This window comes from Megascapheus bottae, chromosome 11, assembly GCF_031878675.1.
Source record: "Megascapheus bottae isolate mThoBot1 chromosome 11, mThoBot2.hap1, whole genome shotgun sequence".
NCBI lineage: Eukaryota > Metazoa > Chordata > Mammalia > Rodentia > Geomyidae > Megascapheus > Megascapheus bottae.
Window position 1 is genome coordinate 9,741,887 of NC_143519.1, and position 15,854 is coordinate 9,757,740.

Sequence of the window (15,854 nt, forward strand, 5' to 3'; positions counted from 1 at the left end):
CCACGCACAGTACAGCGACAGTCCAGGTATTGCACTGGATTTCTGCTTCTCTTCACAGAAAAACAACCCCGCTACAGTTTGTCAATAGGAATCACAAAAAATTTGGTCAGCTTCCGCCAAGGGTCTGCTCGGCAGCACCGACCCGAGCCCGCCTCGGCAGAAGAGGGCGCTGCAGAGCGCGTCTACGCAGGAAAGTGAGGCATACAAACTTCCTAGTATAAAAGTAGAAAGACTGGGGGGAAAACCCCAAAATCTGAAAATGATCTCATTTGCTTTAAGACGGTGCCATGTGCATTGCCAACACTGGGGGGAAAAAAACTTTGTTTTGTTTTGAAAAACAGCAGCCTACAGGTGAAAAGTAGTAAAAGTTCTAAGAAAAAGAAGAGCACGCGCTCTGTCTTCGCTTGAATGGATGTGCGCTGCATTCCGGCTGCATCGGGGGTGAAAGAATGGCATTTGGCACTCGTAATGTTTCAATACTGGCACAAGCTGAAGAAGAGCCCTGTGGCTGGGACAGACGAAGCCCCTAGCTGGCGGAGGAGGCTTCCGTTCCAATGAGAGACTAACAGCGAAGACGGGGCTGGGAGAGAGGGAGGGAGGGAGGGAGGGAGGGGGTCAAGACTTGCTGCAGAACCACTTTTGGTTCAGGCGGCTGTGGAATTTTGCTAGGCTTCACTGCCGTCCGGGGCCACAGCCGGGATGACCAGCCAGGTGCAGCTGTCAGTACACGTGCGATTCTTTGTGACTCAAGCTGTGGGCCCTGGAGGTTGAGCTGGTGGCACTTCGGATGACTTCCATCCACCTGCAGCAGAGAAGGGGACGTCACCACCCTCTGCCCTTCCTGAGCCCCACCTCTGATTGGTCTGTGGTCATGGAGGGAGACCCCCGAGGAGTTTCTGCCAGCCACGTGAGCAGAAAAGTTCATCAAGGGGCGAGAGCTGAAGCGGAGGGTTCCAGCATGGGTTCCTGAGGAACAGTTTGGAAACCCTTGGCCTGGGTGCTCTCATCTGAAGAAGCGCACTGCCTCGTGGCGGGTCTCTACCTCCTCCTCTCAGAGCCACGGTAGGAGCTCTGTGTTTGCTATCTGCTGAACCAGTGGTTCTCAGTGAGACCTGGGAGACAAAGCCAACTGTCACTGATGGGGTGTGCTACTAGTGCCTCTAGTGGGATCTTTCCCGAGTTCAGGGGTGTCAGTGAGCAAGGCCCAGCACCCCATGTCATCTGATCCACACTGGTGGTGCTGAGGCCAAGAGGACTGCAGCTCCCCGCAAGGCCTCAGGGACCGGCAAAACAGAACCTCCAATTGGATAAATCTCGACCCTAAGTGCAGCCCTTTAGTCTAGACTTTCCAGTCGAGGGTGGCGTCTGAGAAGTAGAATCTGCACACATCCGCTTTTTCTGTTTTCATGGGAATTTTAAGCTGGCTTTTGCCATGGCCTATATTGGTGGAATTTATTAGGGACTGGGCACGGCTCCATTGGCCCCTTGACTTAGAACTGCACCGGGGGCTGAATACCAACGGGGGAACAAGTTCCTGTCCTGTGGCGGCACAGGGCCCCGTTAGAAGCTGCTTCCGGGCTGGTCAGTGTCGCCTTCCCAGCGGCTCGCAGGACCGCAGGACTTCGGATGGAGCATGCAGTTCCTCCGCTCAGTATGCCCATGGAAATGGGAACTCAATCCAAGGCCTGGCCTTGTTTCACAGACTGCTTGGCTGGATGAAGACCACCGCTCGCGGGTGCCATTTCTCCACGCCAGCGGTGACCCAGGAAGGGCGAATGCCCTCCTTCATGAGGACCTTGGACCTGAAACTGCCCCTAGCTACGCTCAGACAGGAGCTCGTGGCTGACCTAAGGCTGGAACTTGGGGCTAAGAAGTGTTTTTGAGCTCCTTTTGGTGAAAGCCAGGTTAGGACTCTACCACCTGAGCTACAGCTCGCTCCACTTCTGGCTTTTTTTTTTTTTAAGTTCAGCCCTGAGTCCGCGCTCCAGGACTGGCAAAAGAAAAAGAATAGATTAAAAAAAATACTAAGTCTCCTGGACTTTTCCACCCTGGCTGGCTTTGAGCTGCAATCAGATCTCAGCCTTGTGAGTAGCCAAGATTACAGGGGTGAGGCACTGGCCCTGGGATGCCAGCACCCTTTGTGGGCGTAGTCAGGCAGAGGCTGGTCGGCCTGGGCTTCTCTCCCTGCTTCTGCGCCCCCACTGGAGCTCTGCTTTGTTGGAAAATGTGAGGTCTGATGGCTCAGTCGGGGAATGAGCTCACCACGCCCAGTAAGGGCTGACTGACATGATGGTTGGTGGAGGTCTGGTAAGGCGCTCGTGCCCCCCCCTCCCCCTCGACAGACCCCGGGCTGGGAAGGCTTTCCTCCTGCAGGTGGCGACACCTACCGGTCAAACGTGTATTCACTTTCGGCCCGGAAGTAGTACACGTGGGACTTGAAATGCAGCTTGAAGACGTAGTCCTTGTGGATGTTCTCAGACTCGGAGGGGATGGTGAGGGAGTACCCCAGCAGAGGCAGGCTGGCCAGGGGGTGATTGTCCTGGGGAGGAACAGAGGCACATTGTCCTGGTGAGACAGCATCAAGCCCTGGGCCTGGCTGTCACTCCTGATCCGGCAGTGACAGGGAGCCCGGATGGCTGCACCCAAGAACTCAGGGCCTGGGGAAGGCTGATGCGCTGTGGACCGGTAATGAGGCATGAAGCCCATGGCCCTTTTCAACTCCAGGGATGGGCAGCACAGGCCTTATTCAGAGCAGGGGCAGTGTCTGCGGCCTAAGACCCTGGGGCTGGGCTACTCTGTCCTTTCTTTTCACCCAGTTGGCCCCAGCCCGGAGGCCCAGGGCCCCCTGTCCCCAAGGGAGCACTTACCTGGTGAGATTTGTAGAAGAACAGGCAGAAGTTTGTGAACACCACCCACAGCTTCTGCCAGCCATTGCTGTTCTTGAATTTCCTCAACAGGTTCCCAGACAGCTGGTTCTGCAAGATGAGCGGGCCGGTCAGGACCCACATGGACACTGGTGGGCCCCTCACCCTGAGGAATGCTCATTCAGGCCTAGGGCAGCCACTCTCCAAGACATGGTCCCGGGGATGCCCTGGACTAAGGGCTGCTGGTCACTGGGGACCGCCCGGACTAAGGGACAGAGCTCTGCCTTCTGGCACAAGGAGAAGCCTGGGTTGTACGAGCCGGACTCTTTTTCTGTTTGCTTTTGTACCAGTCCTGGGGCTGGCTGTTGTCCCTGAGCTTCTTTCCCCTCAAGGCTCGTCTCTACCACTTGAGCCACAGTTCCACTTGCAGCCTGTGAGTGATTAACTGTATATGAGAGTCTCAGCTTTTCCTGCCAGGGCTGGCTTCAAACCAAATCTTTGGATGTCAGTCTCTTGATGAGCTGGGATTACAGGTGTGAGACACTGGCACTCGGCTTTGACCTCTGTTTTAATTTTTAAATTTTCTATTACTGGGGGTTAAACTTAGAGCCTGATTTGATTAAGGCGAAGTTGTGCACGGTCACCAGGCTCTGTTCCCACATAAGGTGACAGGTCTGATGAGGTGAGCGGGGTCCTGCTGGAAGAGGGGCCCTCTTCTGGTGTTAGTGGGGTCCAGTGAGACCTGGGGTCTCCCAAGAAAGGTACTGTGTACCAGGAGCAGAGGCCAAAGCATCCACAGCCAGACAACACCTGGCAGCCAGGAACAAGCTGAAGAGGGGGTGTGAGGCTCCCTACAGGTTTTGGGGGGAACCATAGCAGGCCTTGAGTTTTGGCTGCTAGCTACCAGGACTGATGAAATGCCAAAGCCCCCCGGTATATGGTGCTTTCCTGGGAAGCAGGCTGTGGGTGCCGCAGGAAGGACGGAGGGGTCCTGACTGCCACCTAGTGGGCCAGGGTGGAAGCTCTCCTGCTCCACCCAGCCTTTCAGGGACCTCAAAAGTCACACTGCCTTGATGTGTTTTCAGGCTTCCCACTAGGGCAGGGCATGCATTTCCCCAAAGGGTCAAACAGCCTTGAGCAAAACAGCTAAGGTACAGTGCCCAGGCCCCGAGACCAAGCACTGGTGCCAGCAAAAAAAAGTGAGGTGCTGTGAGCCTCGAGGCCCAGGGCCCGGCCTCGCTCCCCCACCACCGGCCACTTGCCTCCACGGCCACGCTGAAGTCCAGCATGGAGACGCTGGTGTTGCGGTGCCAGCACACGTGCACCATGGTGTTCCCGCGGTGCGGGGCCTGGCGCTCCAGCGAGGTGCGCGACGCGCTCAGGTCCTCCTCGGACTCCTGGTCGGCCACGGCGGCTTCCTCCGGGGACTCTAGGAGGGGAAGGGACGACGCTGCTGTCCACCCTCCATCGCTGCTGGCTGCCCTGCTCCCCCACTCTTTCAGGGGCTCATCCCAGGAAAAGGGAGGGCCTTGATTGTTTTTTAGCCATCTGTCACGCCTGCAGCCCTTGAGCTTGGGCTCCCGCCACTCACTGTTGTCGGGGGGGCTGCTGGCGAGGAAGTCGGGTGCGGGGCCACCGCTTTTCTCGGCCAGGTCGATGGCCATTCGAATGTCCTCCATCCACCTGTCCATCTCTGACCGAGAACTGAAGGCAGACACGGGCATCAGCTTTCCTGAGCACCAAGGGCGAAAGGCGCCCGCACTGGTCAGGGGTCGGGCTCGGGGTTACCTGGCGGCCACGATGATGGACTGTCGCTGGCCACGGAGGGTCAGGCAGTGCGGCACGCCCCACTCGTCCTCGCTCTCCTCCACCTGCGGGCGAGAGCAGGCTGTGTTACTGGCAGGCACAGGAGGGTCTGCACACGTGCCCTCGTGTGTGCGTGTATGTGCGCGCATGTGTGTGCGTGCGTGCGTGTGTGTGTGTGTGTGTGTGTGTGTGTGTGTGTTGGTCCTGGGCTTGGGAGCTGCTCCTAAACTGTTTAGCTCAAGGCTAGCTTTCCACCACCTGAGCCTCAGCTCCACTTCTGACTAATCAGAGATAAGAGTCTCATGGACTTTCCTGCCCGGGCTGGCTTTGAACTGCAATCCTCACATCTCAGCCTCTGAAGAGCTAGGATTGCAGGCATGCTAGCAGTGCTGGGGTAAAAGAGCCATTCTTTAGGGAAAAGGGCAGGAGGCTTTGGGCCCAGGCCTGTCATCCATTGCGCTGTCCTCTCCTGCTCCCCGTCCTCACTGTCAGGGCTGTCCTCCCCGCCCTGCCTCCCCTGCTCACCATCATGCCGTAGAGGGGAAGCTGTCCGTGGACTTTAAACTGGTTGGACGTGGTCAGGCCCCGGCTGGTGTAGATCAGGACGTCGTTGAACTAGAGGAGCAAGCAGAGGGGGTGGGGCTGTGTCAGCTCTGCTTAAAACCCAGCCAGTCCCGCGGGGCCCCTGCCCTGAGCCCCTGCCCACGGAGGGTGGTGACCCTCCTCGCCAAGGCAGCATGGCAGCCGCACCACTCACCAGGAAGAACATGCGCTGCTGGAGCCCCTTCCCAGAGAGCTTGCTGAGGCTGCCCAGGCGGATGAACTCCTGCGGAGCAGACAGAGCCCACATCACCCGGGCGGGGGGCTCGTGACGGGGCCAGGGACAGCACTCGGGCACTGTGCTGTCATTCGCTGGCAGCGTCACCTGTGCCCTCCCGGGAACGCTTCCTCCCACGCCTTCCTCCTACCCTTCCCGGAATCACGAGATTGTCGATGCCGATCAAGTCTTTCTTGAGCTCGTGCAGCTTCTGGAAGTTCTCCATCTTGATCATGGTACCGTGCAGCTGGGCCGCCATCTCGGTGATCTCGGCCAGAGCAGCTGCGGGAGGAGGCGGCCGGCGCAGGTGAGGGAAGCCCAGGCCTCCGTGCGGCCTCCAGCCCACTGCCCATCCCGGGAAACAGCTCCTAATCCACTAGCCACACACACCAGTGCTCCCCCATGTGCCCATCTGCCTCTCTGCTTTCACCAAAGCCCCGCACGCAAGCCGGGGGTGGAAGGGCAGTGCTCGGCCTCTCCGGTGTCAGAAGCCCCCGGTGTCAAGGGGTCTCTCTGCCTCGGGCCAGTTGTGAATATGCTTTGTTAACTGAGGTGGGGTTCTGCCCACGGTGGCTGGCACATTACCAGTGCCTGGGGTAATGTGTGAGACCATCTGAGTCCAGCTCTAGGAAAGGGTACCAGTTTCATCTGTGGGGGCAGAGGAAGCCAAGTTTGAGGGAGCCCTGCCTGGCCTAGTGGAGCTTCTTTGGGGTTCTCTGGCCCCTGCTACCCAAGCTCAAAGGAGAGAATGCATGCAGTGAGGAATAAGGAACTGTAATGCCCAGGATGCAACATAATAGCAGATTATGAAAATGTGGGTGGCATGAGGAGACCCCCAGGGGTCTCAGCCCGGCAGCCCCTGGCATGACCCGGCAGCACCCCCCACGCACACCCCACTCACCCCGGCAGTCCCGGAAGTCGGCGTGGCTGGGCGGGTGGTGCTTGCACAGCCGCTCCAGCACCTGCTTGTAGTGCATGAGCCGGTGCAGCGGGCGCAGCAGGAAGGTGTTGAGGGGCAGGTAGCAGACCTTCTGCAGCTCGAAGTCCCGGCACAAGTGCTCCAGCCGCCGAGAGCTCTTGATGGAGGTCTCCAGAGCTTCCAGGGCCTCGCTGTGCTTCCACAGGTGAGCCGACAGGTGCTTGGGGGCGAGAGGAGGGCGGATGGGGGGGCTGCACTTGGTGTGACAGTCCACCTTCGCTCTCACTGCATCATAGGAATCCCCTGAAAGCTCATATTTCCCCATCAATTATTTGAATGGTTCAAGGCCATCTGCTGGGTGACTGGGCCACTGCTCCTACTCTACAGGGATGCTGGGAGACAGAACTGGGGTAACGAGGGCAGTGGGGGGGAGCTTTGCGGGTTAGAGGCTTCGGGACAGTTGGGTGCAGCAGGACAGGGCAGTGGCCGCCAGCTCCAGGTCCTCAGCCACGCTCCATGCAGAGCCCAGGGCAGTGAGCTACCTCGTGCATCCCCAGGGAACACTCTAGATTCTTTGAGTCCTTCGCCAAGTCCTACAAATGTCCCCTTGCTGTGTCACTGCCCAGGTCACAGACCCCATTTGGGGCCCTGTGTCCTTACTATTGCCCAGCAGGCAGCTAAAGCGCATGCTCTGAACTGCCCTCAAGTGCACAGCCTGAGGACGTTGGCCTGGGCCCCTGACACACTCCCTGAGCCACCTGCTGTACACACCGTGCCAGGCTCTTGAACAAGGCTCCCTGTTAACTCAACCCTAGGGTGTATTTGTTCCGGGCCTTCTCCCATGCCCACTCCTCAGCGCTTCTCACACACTGGGGGTTCTCACACTTTATAACCAATTAATTGTTATGCTAGCCCTGGGCTGGAATTCAGGGAACGACCACTATCCCTGAACTTTCTTTTACTTGGGTAGCACTCTACCACTTGAACCATAACATCATTTCCTGCTTTTTGGTGGTTAACTGGGTATAAAGAGTCTCACAGACTTTCCTGCCTGAGCTGGCTTTGAACCCAATCCTCAGATCTCAGCCTCTCGAGTAGCTAGGATGACAGTCATAAGCCCTCAGTGCCCAGTCTAGATTTTGTTTCCAAAATTGACCCACAGGAGGCCGCCAAGTAATGTATAAGGAGACAGCAGGGGCCCCTGCACCCCGAGTAGTGCCATCCCACACAGCCACTGGGCATGAGCCCTGGGACGTGGGCATTGCTATAGGCCATACAACTCACCTGAGCTACACCCGTCATGCATGCCCTCACATGTGTGCATGTATGCACACCTGCACATGTGGGGGGGCATTATGCAGTGCTGTCACACATGGAGTGTGGGATGCCATGTGGAGACATCCACAGGCCTGGGTGCCTAACAAACCTTGCCTGCATGTACTCAGGAGCAGAGGAGGCCCTGTAAGCACGCTGCAGCCGCGGGGGGCACGGATGGTGGCTGACCGAGAGCCAGAAGGAGAAGCTGCCTTCATCAAGTCTGGAGCGTGAGGTTTGTCCTCTGACCTCAGAGTGACAGGGGAGTTTTCAGTCTCCTCAGGGGTGCAGCTGCTGGACTGGGGCAAGTCAGGGAGAAGCTGGGAAGCTGGCTGGTGTGTCAGGACCGGGATGAAGGCAAGCAGGAGACGGGAGGTGGCACACATGCCAGCAAAGGCAGGAGGAAAGGCCGGACACTCCTTTCCTTGGCATGGTTTTCAGGAGTTTCTGATGTCTAGGCTGATGGCAGGTACGTGTTACACGTGAGTTAGAGACCATGGTTTGGGGATCCCTGGTGGGGGCCAAGTCCCCGGAACCCCACTGCAGCCCCAGCTCCCCAGAGGAGAACAAGTGACCGGTGCCAATTGAATACACGCTCCTGGTGCACACGCAGCAGGCAGAGGTGCCTGCGGGGCACGTGTAAGGGCAGGTGAGGGTGTAGCCAGGCGGGGCAGGTGGGGCAGGAGAGACATGGCAGCGGGATGGCAGCGGAAGTGTTCTGGAAAGAAGTGCTAACCTGGGCTGGAAAGAAGTGCTAACCTGGGCTGCTACGGCTCCAGAACCTTCCGCTGCTCCTCCTACACTTTATAGGGCTGACAGCAACTACCATAACAAGAGCAGAACCTAATTCATTTGCTCCCACTCCCTCCTATTTTTATTTTGCTTGTGCACTGCTTGGTGCTATAAACACTCGTGACATCATTGGCACAGTGCTGAAATGCCAGCAGGGCCTCGGAGGCCTTGGGGCACCGCTGTTAGCTCTGCTGCCCGGCCAGGAAAAGGGCGCTCATTGCGCAGGAAGCAGGAACCTGAGTATTTTTAGGAGGCCTCTGCTGGTTCATGGAGAGGAGGTGGGAAAGCCGGGGGTTTATTAGTAAACGGGTCTGAGGTCGTGAAGAAGAGCTAGTGAACAGCAGGACGTGGGGCCTGTCCCCTCGGGACAGGGAAATGTGAGACAAGGCTTCCACGCTTTCCCCAAGGTTCCGGGCAGCATCTGAGCCTCCTTAGCTGTTGCTGGGGGAATAGAGTGACAAAAAACAGAACCAGAAACAGGCTGAGTTCACAGCATCTTCAGAGGTGTCTTAGGAGAAGGAGGACGTTTCAATGGCATCGTCTTTCCCATTATTGGAATGGAAAAATACAATGTAACCAATGGCATCACGGAAGACAGGGCGAGAGGGAAAAGGCCATGCCCTAGGTGAGCCCAACCATAGCCCATTCTGGAAGAGGTAAGACTATGGGGCTGGTGGGAGACTGGCCGGGGAGGACGGCGGGTGTGGGGGCAGGGAAAGCACAGGTGATGTCTGAGGCAGGGAACCCTTCCGCACACTACCCATTTGTCAACACTCAGGATGAATAACCTTGGTTTGTGAGAATGTATCAATATGGGTTTATCAAGGTCAACAGCTGCACTATAGTAACAAGAGTGGCAGTGCTGTGTTGGGATGGGGAGGGAGGGAAGCTGTATTTCATGCTCAAGTTTTCTGTAAACCTAAAACTGCTTATATATAATATCCTATATTTACAATATTATATATTTATTGTACATAAGAAACCGAAAGGATGGACTGAAAATGAAATGTGCACTCAGCCAAACTTTTCTCTTTTTCTTTTTCTGCCGGGAGTGAGGTTTGAACTCAGGGCCTCATTCTTGCTTAGTTGGTGCTCTACCACTTGACTCACACCTCCAGCATGGCTTTTTTAGATGATTATTTGGAGATGGGGACTCTCAGATGTTTTTTGCCCAGGCTGATTTCAAACAGTGATCAAACCACTGAGTGAGCCTCGTGAATTGCCAGGGCTACAGACAGGTGTGTGCCTGGTTTAACTATGTTTTGTCTGCATCATTTAAAAGCAAAATGAACCCCCCAAAAAGTTCACAACCTACTTATAAACAAACAAAAAAACAAACAAAAACCAGGTACCATTGCCTCATGTGTGTTTGTTTACCTGTTACTTGGGAAGCTAGGACTGGGAGGTTGGAGGTTCAAGGCTAGCCCGTGCAGAAAAGTTCATGAGACCCCCTTTCAACCCCTAGCTAGGCACAGGAGAGGCCTGTCATTTAGCTACGATGACGCCTAAAACAAAAGTGTATCTTGGTCCAGGCAAGGCCTGGGATAGGAAATGAGACCTTATCTCAAAATTAACCAGTGCAGGAAAGGGCGTGGAGGCATGGCTCAGTGGTAAGAAGTATGTCGTCTGGAGTTCTAAGCCCAGTTCTGGAAAAGATTAAAGCCAAGTGTTTTGTCTATGCTGCAGAGCTTCTGAACCGAACAACCAGGGTTTCCCTGGCTTCAGGTGACATAGAGAGGTTGGGTCGCCTCCTGCTGCTTCCTCTGAGGCTCAGGCAGCTGAGGGATGCCTGTGGACAGAACGGCTCCTGTGCCCGGGCTCCTGTGCCCGGGACTTGCCCTGAGCGCCCTCGGCAGCTCACCTTCATGGCCTGGATATTCTTCAGCATGATGTCCCCGATTCTTTGGTAATCGCCTCTGACGTGGGCATTTGAGCGGCCTTCCCTGCCAAGGTGGAAACACGACCCATTAGCAGGGACAACATGCAAAATACCCGCCATGACGTGCTTGCTGGTCACCCACGGTACCCCGAGGGGGCTCGGGAACGACCCCGCCCACTCGGCAGACAAAGATCCCCATTGTGCTTCAACCACACCAGCCCGGAAGCAATTTCTAATCCCTTTAGCCGAGTCTGACATGGTTTTCCATCCACACTTGGGAGATTTGGGTATCATAAGATCTGCATGAAGGTCACTTGAGGTCAGTGGCTCCAACTGTGTCCCATGGGCCACCTACAGGAAGCAGAATTGGCTCCCAGTCTGCTCCTAAGAGCCATCATCAACTGTGGAGAGCCCTCGAAGGAGAAAATGCAAGGGAGGATGTGTGGGAGATCCACTCCCGGAGCAGGCAGGGCACATGCCACAGGGGGCAGAATGGCAGGCCAGGGAGTGCCAGGCCTTGCCAGGCCTGCAGCGGGGTGCAGACGGCCAAGCGAGTTGTGCTTTCGGGTGTAGATTCCTATTTCCCACAGGAAATTGCTGTAACTGATGCTGATTTTCCAAGGTTTGAATAGCAGAGAGCAAAAGACAATAGTGGTGAAATGTATTGAATGCTTCAGGCTCATGCCTGTGATTCTACCAACTCAAGAACGGAGATAGGGAGGATCATGGTTCCAGGCCAGCCCAAACTTACACGCAAGAACGCTTCTCAATAGCTGAACGCACTGGCACACATCTGTAACTCAGCTTCACAGAGGGCTGAGATATGGAGCATAAGCGTTCTAAGCCAGCCTTGGCAGACAAGTCTGTGAAACTCCATCTCTACAGAAGAAGCCAGGTGTGGTGGCATATGCCTGTTTTCCAAGCTATACAAGCAGTCTAAAAGAGGTATATTGCAGTTCAGGTAGATGCTTTCTTCCTTCCCACTGCAGCCAGGCTATAGTCCTGTAATCCTAGCTACATAGGAGGCTGAGATCTGAGCATCATGTTTTGAAGCCAGTCTGGGGAGGACCATCTATGAGACTCTTACCTACAGTTAACACCAAAGAAGCTGGAAGCACAGTTGTAAATCAGGCTTGAGCACAAAAACTCAGGGATAGCGCCCAAGCCCTGAGTTCAAAGCCCCAGACTGGCACAGTGCAAACTGAATGATTAGTGCAAAACAGTGACAGAGATGGAGCGTCTGCGTAACAGTCTTGAGTTCTTAAGTTTCAGTTCCAGCGCTGCCAAAGAGAAGCCACAGAGAGGGCTGAGAAGACTATACCGTATGCACCGCTGATAGTGAATGACGCCACACAGTGTGCGCTAGGAAACGAAGGAAAGGCTAACAAAGCAGGCTGCGTTAGGAAAGTGAGGGTGGACACGGAGATGAAGTGGGCAAGGGCTGTCCAAGAGGTTTATGTGCACGCACGAGGGCAGAGCACTGAAACGTGCCGCAACTGTTTCAAGAAGGGGTAAGGCACCGTGATGGAGGGCCTGGGTGCATGTATGGAAATGTCCGCGGGCCTCACTAAATGAATGCATGCTAATAAAAAGTAGTACCATCACCACCCCCCAAAAATGAAAAAGTACTGACCGCATCACTGATGTTCCAGTACGCTAAGCACCTTAAAGGCATTAATTCATTTGTAGCTCTGAGCAGCCTTCTGAGGCAGGTGTGCTATCACCCTCATTTGACAGCAAGGGAAACTGAGGCACAAAGAAACCGTCGGGTCCAGTATCTGTCACCTGGAAGCAATGAACTAAGCGGGCTGGTGTGTAAGTCGGCGCTCATAACTATTATGTGAATGCGTATCTGCTCGTTGGACCAGTGATGAGAGAAGAACTTTCCAGTATAAGCAGTAAGTAGTAGCCTAGCTAATACCGTCGAACCAGCTGTTCAGGGGAGCCAGAACTAACTCCTGTGAAAGGGATAAAGTAAACATAAGCAACGCAATCTAACACGCTGGGCCCTGGGCTTCCAGCTGGCTGCGTGAAGAGATGGGTGCAGGGTGGGGGGCAGCTGGCTTAGTGGAGTGGTAACAGGGCACCCCAAGCTCACCTCACATGTTCACCCCGAGTCTTCAGCACCATTTATCCTACCGATGCCAACGTGGCACTGAGTTCAATCATGTCACAGACTGAAAACACCCGGGCCTTTGAGGCTCTTAGAAACAAGAAGAAAAAGAAAAGTGGATCTTCCTCCCCCATCACCCCTCTTCTCTCCAGACCAGCTGTCAATCATCTTCATAGCACCTCCCCTCCCTTCCCTCCCACCCCCCCTCCTCCCCTGCCCTTTCTGGAAGGCCATGCCTGCGCCACACAGGTCTTCCCTGTAAAGAAGCCCCAGTAACTCGACACTGACTCTGTGCCACCCATCCCCACCAGGTGACAGGGCCCACTGACACCTGATGGCTGGGGCGCGGCTGTTATACAGACAGAAATCAGCCTTGGTGTGCCATGTGGCACACCAGCTAAGAAAGGCGCTGCGGGCAAAGGCTTTTAAGGAGCGTGGTCTGGGCTGAGTGGGGAGGGGAGCAGTGGGTGGTGTCCACGAGTGACACACGCTTCCTGTCTTGTCCTCTGCTCATGACAGACGAAAAGCTATGAGGCCGCTCGCTGGGGAGGGCCTAGACCCCAGGGGAGCCAAGTGCCATTCATTTGCTCCCTCTCTTGTGTTGCCAACTATTTAGTACAAGAAAATCTGATGCTAAGCCAGGGCGCTTCCTTCCATGCTGCTTGCTCCCAAGCTGCCAGCGTCTCTGCCTTCAGCTTCTTTCCTTCCCAGCAGAGAGGTTATCACTCTGGCTGGCACTGGTGGGGGGGCATGAGGCATCTGGAGTATACAACTCCCTCCCCCGTCCCCCTCCCCCCACCAGCCCGGGCCCATGTGAGTTCCACGGGGCAGGGACTGGCACTGGGACAAACCCCACATTCCTGCTGGGCCACCTATGAAGGCTTTCCTGTATGACTGCCTGTATATGTCACTGCCACCAAGTCCAGCATTCAAGGTGTCCGTTCTGCATCACACAGCTAAAGGTCACTTTATTATCAAGAGCATGCAAAAGCAATTAGAGCTCTTCCCTGGCCTCCGGATGTCAGTCCCACAAGGAAAGGCCCTGCCTGGAGCGCGGGCCCCACATCTGTCACGGCGTCAGGACCACCGGCAACAGATAAAAACCGGGCGGACAATTTCACTCAGGAAAACCATGCATCGTCGATGCAGAAACTGCCCAGATGCTAAACTCTGAGCCATGCAGCACGGCATGCACAACTGTGCAGGACCTTGGCAAAGGATTGTAACACACATGCTCACACTCCACACACTCACACTCCACGTACACACACTACACATAGTTGCAGCCTGCACATACTCATACTGCACACACTCCCACTATACACACACCACACACCTAACATTTTCAAATCAGCTGACCTTGTTTAGACATGTGGTTCATTCTGCACACTATATGTTGGTTAGGGAGTTCCTGGGTGAGTCTCTGACAAGGCACCCCATTCTGAGCCCCATTTTCTTTAGGAAGATGGGGGAGACTGCTAGCCAAAGGATCGAAGCTACAGGGAGGTTCTGAACACACAGCGCTGCTCTACCCACATAATGCTGATTTCAGAACCCATCCATTAACATTTTGTAGCTTTTCCCGGTCACGGATGCCAATTTCTTCCAAGTAGGTTGACAATCCACTGGTCTTCTAGAGTGACATGAGCAGAATGCAGGCCAGGGCCTCTTGTGCACCTGAGCCCCCTTCCCTGCTTCATTTTAATGGTACCGGGCCCTGTGCTCAACATGGCTTGCTACTAAGCCATGTCCCCGACTCTTTGTATTATTCTGAGATTCTCTAGCTTTTTCCCTTGGCCTGGACTGCGATCCTCCTGTTTATGCTTTCCTATGTTGCTGAGATGACAGATGAGTCCCACCACATGCCCAGTCTCTTTCTGTTGAGATAGGGTGTCGCGGGCCAGCTTGAACCATGATCTTCCAGATCCCGTCCTCTCGTGTATTAGGGTTACAGGCATAAACCACCCAGCCCAGTGATCACCAACCCCTCCTCTGAAATCTTAGCAGGCCTTTCTGGCTGTCTGAACAGAACGGAGCAGTGGTGTGATTGGAAGTCCTACAAGAGCAGGATAGAAGTTAATCTTAGGAATTTCCATAACCTGTCCAGGGCTATGGTGTGGATGTGGTGTGGAGTGACACTCAGTGGAGTGGAGGGGTGGATGGGTGCATGGGTCTGTGGATAGGGGAGGCAGTTATGAACCTGGCCTCTGGCCTTGCTGGAGCTGGCCTCTTGTTTGTGTTTGTGTGTGGACCAGTCCTTAGGTGCTGTGCCTGGGTATTTTTGCTCAAGATTTGTGCTCTGCCATTTTGAGCCACAGCGCCACTTCTGGTTTTCTAGTGGTTAACTGGAGATAAAAGAGTCCCACAGATTTTGCTGCTCAGGATGGCTTCAAACCTTGACCCTCAAGATCTTGGCCTTCTGAGTAGCTAGAATGATGGAGGATCTGATCTCTTTTAAGAGGGCGTGTGAAGGGAGGCTGGCTGCTTCTGAGGTGAGGAACAGCTTCCCTTCTGAGGGACAGTGGGGAACCCTCAAAGGCCTTCTGGGAAGTGTGTGGTGGAGGGGCTCTGGAAAGCAGGCTGGCTAACCACAGGGCTGCTCTGTGATCTTGTCCATGCAGATCCTGCATTCCAACACAGGCCAGGAGAGACACCAGGTCGAGTCTGTGTCCACCTCCCATCCGTTTAGAATCAACCTACCAGGCCACCAAGTGATAAAGAGACAGCAGGTGGAGAGAATGGAAAACAGAATGAGGGCTTGAGTTCAAGCACTGGCGGGTGGGGGGGAGGGAGGAAAGGGAGAAGGGAGGGGAGGGCGGGTGGGTCTTCAGCCCCTGAGAGCCAGCTTTCCTCTTGGCTTAGGTCAGATCCTAACTGTACACGGAGATTCTCATTTATTATCATGCCAGTATTGGGGCTTGAACTCAAGGCTTGGATGTTGTCTCTAAGCTTTTTCACTCAAGACTGGCATTGAACCACTTGAGCCAGGTCCCTGCTTTTGGCTTTTTAGTGTTTAATCAGGGATACGAATCTCAGATTTTCCTGTCCTGACTGGCTTAAGAAATGAGAACCTCAGATTTCAGACTGAGTAACTGGAGTTACAGGTGTGAGCCACCAGTGCCTGGTATATCTTGAGGACATTTTAAATCAATGTAGAACTATTATGCCTCAAGCAGGTCTATTCTCATGAACTGGCTTCTTCCTTACAGTTTTACTTCTCTATTTCATGATCATCTTTTTAGCTAAGTCACATTTAATACGCCACATGACCTCTGCTTCCTCCCAATTCTTAGCGCCAGCTAAACCTCCAATCTGTTTGGTCCTGTGGCTGGGCTGTACCTGGCTTCTCA

General features: G+C 54.8%; 1 protein-coding gene across 2 annotated transcripts in view; it reads right to left on the minus strand.

The window, feature by feature from the left end:
- Window positions 1-319: 319 nt before the first annotated feature.
- The window catches only part of Farp1 (FERM, ARH/RhoGEF and pleckstrin domain protein 1), a 192,594-nt gene continuing 177,059 nt past the window's right edge, over window positions 320-15,854 (minus strand). The window contains exons 17-27 of one of the 2 annotated variants that reach the window (XM_090341945.1): window positions 10,374-10,455; window positions 6,389-6,626; window positions 5,639-5,769; window positions 5,428-5,496; window positions 5,196-5,285; window positions 4,653-4,735; window positions 4,456-4,568; window positions 4,127-4,293; window positions 2,868-2,975; window positions 2,388-2,539; window positions 320-802 (exon numbers count right to left, since the gene is read on the minus strand). In XM_090341945.1, the coding sequence (XP_090198071.1) occupies window positions 721-802; window positions 2,388-2,539; window positions 2,868-2,975; window positions 4,127-4,293; window positions 4,456-4,568; window positions 4,653-4,735; window positions 5,196-5,285; window positions 5,428-5,496; window positions 5,639-5,769; window positions 6,389-6,626; window positions 10,374-10,455 (1,315 nt within the window). In that variant the 3' untranslated portion in view covers window positions 320-720. Of the gene's footprint in view, window positions 803-1,029; window positions 1,113-2,387; window positions 2,540-2,867; window positions 2,976-4,126; window positions 4,294-4,455; window positions 4,569-4,652; window positions 4,736-5,195; window positions 5,286-5,427; window positions 5,497-5,638; window positions 5,770-6,388; window positions 6,627-10,373; window positions 10,456-15,854 lie in introns of those variants that run through there. The other variant, XM_090341946.1, reaches the window with a different exon arrangement.